Source organism: Arachis ipaensis, chromosome B02 (genome assembly GCF_000816755.2).
Source record: "Arachis ipaensis cultivar K30076 chromosome B02, Araip1.1, whole genome shotgun sequence".
NCBI lineage: Eukaryota > Viridiplantae > Streptophyta > Magnoliopsida > Fabales > Fabaceae > Arachis > Arachis ipaensis.
Window position 1 is genome coordinate 108,813,787 of NC_029786.2, and position 4,125 is coordinate 108,817,911.

Below are 4,125 nucleotides of genomic sequence, written 5' to 3' on the forward strand. Positions count from 1 at the left end.
TTAGATGTTAATTAATTATAGGAATAACATAGACAGCATGCATAGTACAGAGACAAACATTATATAATTTCATTTTCAGTTGATATGATTCACTAAGACAGACAAAAGATCTTCATCCAATGGAACGAAACATTCCACAAGAAAATTTATTGCAAGCTGTTTAAAAAATGTCAAATTGAACTGAACGTATAATGGTGACACAATTTTGTCGTGCTTATAAACATTCAAAAGTCAATACATGTTTGGCCCTTTAAGTTTCATGAGTACGGCAGGACCCTTGGAACATTTTGACCGCAAGATCTTGCATATAAGTTAGGATTAGGAGACCACCTAAAGGGTCACAATTATTGTGTGATTTTTTACATCACACTTTGTTCCAACTGCCAAAAGCAAGACTTAGAAAAGGACGATTATATTTTAGATGCACAAATATAGGCAATTAGACATAAAAACCATAGGGACAAAAATCCTGTCATGTTTTAGACGTGAAAAATAAATAATTTAGGCAAAGTCAAATACCTTAATGTTCACACAAGATGATATACAATTAGTTATGTACATGTGAATGAATTCTGAAGGCAATTCAACTGCAGTTGTTAGCCTGTTCACAACTTCCATTGAGTGTAGACTCATGTCCATATTCACGAGTACTGTAAAGTATCTGTTTCCATAAATGAGCAAATAGAAACCAAGAATATAATAGCGATTGAATAATTTATAACTTAGAGGAAAGAAAGAGATAAAATAAAGGCCAAAAAGGCAAAAAACATACTCTGCTATTTCAGGGGAGTTTATCAACTTAGTGAGAACATCAACTGCAATAAGGGGATTATTTTCCACCAGTTCCTGATTACCAATTTGAAAATAAATATTACAAAAAGTAACTTGCTTGACGTTTTATCAGAAACATTACAAAGACACATACTGGCAACTTTCTTGGAGTTAGTCCACAGTGGTATACAAGCTTTGGATCATTCGCCAACTCCACCAACACTTGCTGGATGCAAAAAACACAACCATCTTAGTCCTCATGAAACAATTAACACGATACTAACTTTATATTTCCAAAAGGCCAGCTCTGGGCCAGGGCCAGGGTCAGCAAAAAATTAAGGGGACGACCCAAATGTTGTGTTGGTAAAGTGAACTTCCTTGGGTTGCAGGTGGAGAAGAGCAGACATGGGAATTCAGTCTGGGGCACAGTGTAACTAAGTGCCATTCCATTTAGGCGAGACAAAATGGGCGAGCACAAGCGGTCTGATGTCCAAGCCAATTGGTATGACAATGCAAAAAGAAATATATACAGAATATATTATATACTACTAGGAAAATTATTCCAGCGGGTGTAATTTTCCTTAAAAGCCCAATATTTTGCTTATACCATATATAAAAGGATAAAATACTTTCTGCAACAAATTAATTTAAAAGACATGCAGAGTTAAACACATTTCTACAGGAAATGATGCAAGCCTTGTATACTTTTCTTCTTTGTTTTCATAAATTACTTCTACAAAATAATAGTAACAGTGATCACCTCTTGCTGTGCAGGTGCAAGGGCTCCCTTCAGAGCTTTTGCAATTAAATCTCTTACTGCAGCACCTCTGCTAGTATCAACGCACATACCGTAGTCCCACATAAGTTCATGATTGTCATCAGGGTTGAGCCAAACTAGCTGAAAAGGATTCTCCAGCATAAATAGTTTGAACTATCAAGGCTCGGGTTAATCATTGCAGAAACAAATACGCAATACCTCCCCATCAAGTATTGGTAGCCTTGGTGGAAGGGGCCTGATCCAGTGAGGGCTCAATCCTTCCAGTGAAAGATTAGACAATAACCCAACTACTGCTTCGTCTTTGTCGCCGGTGCCAAGTTTAGGTTTTGTTCCCGGTCGCAATTCAAACCTATAATCAGGCCATTACTATAATGAAGAAAATATAAGGTTTGATATAAAATAGCTAGATGAAAATATTGAAGGAAGGACCAAACAATTTCTTTTTTTTTTAGGAAAAGCTTCATTAATTGGTCAATCCAATGCATAGGGCCATACTCTGCTGAATCTGCATTACAATTGGGAGGAACATCAGGGTCTGGGACTACATTTTTTATAGAACCACCCTTAAATAAGCTATGATATGATTCATGATGAACTTTATCAGAAAACTGCTGCTGCAACTGATCTACAGGTGGAAAATCCTGGAATCAGAGAATAAATTAGGTACTAATGTCCCATGAGGTAAAGCAAAGGAAGGTCAATCCTAGAGACATTTAAAGGAATATTATCAGAATTTAGATGATGTGTAAGGGCATACTGAATATATCATGGGCAAGTAATGTATTATAAAGTTTATACGTAACTTACATGCAATGATTGGTCAAATCCTTTCACGTAATCTGAAGCAGACTGTTTAAGAAACTGCAATCCTCCACCAAAAGGAATAATACCTCAGAATTTCATACCATTAAACACTAAAGATCACATCTCATGTAAGAGAAGGTATTTGACGTTTATGAAAGCAGACTCTGGACCAAAAGAGAGTACATAATATTTGACGTATTCTATAAAAAGAGAATGAATGCTGTAAAATCAAGAAATAAATCAGACTATAACCTCTTTGCCACTGTTGGAGGCATTAACACCTAACAATTGTAGAATGAACGCTCTCACAACTTTTTCAGACCCTTCATGACAAGCAACCTGCAGACAAGAAATTATACTTATCTTGTGTGTCATATGATGCAATATCATTGCAAAATATCTATGAGGAGTAATAAAAAGATTATTAAAAAAAGGAAATAATAAACCCAATTTAATTTATAGCAGAAATGAAAACCAAAGAAATATCAGTTGCTTAATATTAGTCTTGATAATTTGTTTCAGCTATGAATTTCAAAAGACAACTAAATTAGAACCGGTTCTAACAACTGCACAGAGCTTTGAGCAACAGCACGAGAAGGATAGAATGAAAAAAAAAAAAGACTTACTTTTACAATAAAGCTTATGAAAGGATTTGAAGCGGGTCTCTGGGATGAATATGCTTCAACAAGTAGGGCAAAAGCAATTATTCGTTCAGAGATGTTGAGTTGCTTGTCCTGCACACGAAAGATACCAATTAGACAACATTCAACATTGCTTGCACCTAAATAAGCAATAAAAAAACCTATAAATCTAAACACGCATGATTCAATACATGCCTGTCAAAATGCAATTTTTCACAGAAACCAACACTGATCAGCAGGGAAATGCACCCCTTGTTTAAATCCAACAATATCCACACTTAATTAGCTATAATTCAAATGTCACTAAAATAAAAATAAAAAGAAACCAGAAACGCAATGTCAAAATGTGCAATCTTTTCTAAGTAGTTACAATACAATGTTTCTCATTGAGAGTCCAGCACCTCGTCTTCAGAATTCTCAATACAAAACTTAAGGGAACCAAAATTTAAAAAATAAAATATAAAAACATTATTTTAAAGCAATGACATTTCCACCTGAGTAACTCAGAAATTAGATTGAGCAAAATAGATCTCTTTAAGAAATAATAACAGATAAATAAAATGACGCCAAAATCTGTACCAGTATCTGACTAGGTACAGGTAGGCTTTTTTTACTTTTGTGAAAAAATCAGCACACAATTACGAGAATTCACACCACGAAAAACCCAAAAGCAAGCATAAAATCCCAAAACCCTAGTATAAAGCGAGGCCAAAATCCAGTGCAGAAACGCAGTAATTAAAAACGAAGGAAGAAAGAGGTAAATTGAGAGTGTTGCCTGCAAGAGCATGAGGAGGTAGGAGCAGAGAGTGAAATGGCGATGGCGAGGGAGAGAGCTGTTGAAATCTGCAACGATCTCATGAAGTGGGCGTTGCTCAGCTCTGAGCAGAGAGTAGAGTGATTGACATTCTTCGGTGCTCAACTTCTCAATACTCATTTCTTCTCGATTTGAAAATTTGCGAATTTTCGCTGTGCTTTAGGGTTTTCACAGATTTGGGGGAAAACGAAGTGTTTACTGTGTAATATGAGAATGACCATCAATCACTCAACCTTCATTTCATGAACTTCATTTATTATTTATTTATTTATTACATTATTTACCTTTTTTGTTTTATATATTTCATTTTATTCCTG

The 4,125-nt window shown here is 35.2% G+C and overlaps 1 protein-coding gene across 1 annotated transcript in view; it reads right to left on the minus strand.

Moving 5' to 3' along the window:
• LOC107626508 (CCR4-NOT transcription complex subunit 11) overlaps positions 1-4,062 on the minus strand; it is a gene marked incomplete in the record, with an annotated part of 4,745 nt that extends 683 nt beyond the window's left edge. The window contains 10 exon segments of the mRNA XM_016329409.2: positions 520-661; positions 773-846; positions 926-997; positions 1,532-1,669; positions 1,748-1,898; positions 2,045-2,190; positions 2,357-2,410; positions 2,606-2,692; positions 2,980-3,087; positions 3,770-4,062. Of these exon segments, the coding sequence (XP_016184895.1) occupies positions 520-661; positions 773-846; positions 926-997; positions 1,532-1,669; positions 1,748-1,898; positions 2,045-2,190; positions 2,357-2,410; positions 2,606-2,692; positions 2,980-3,087; positions 3,770-3,928 (1,131 nt within the window).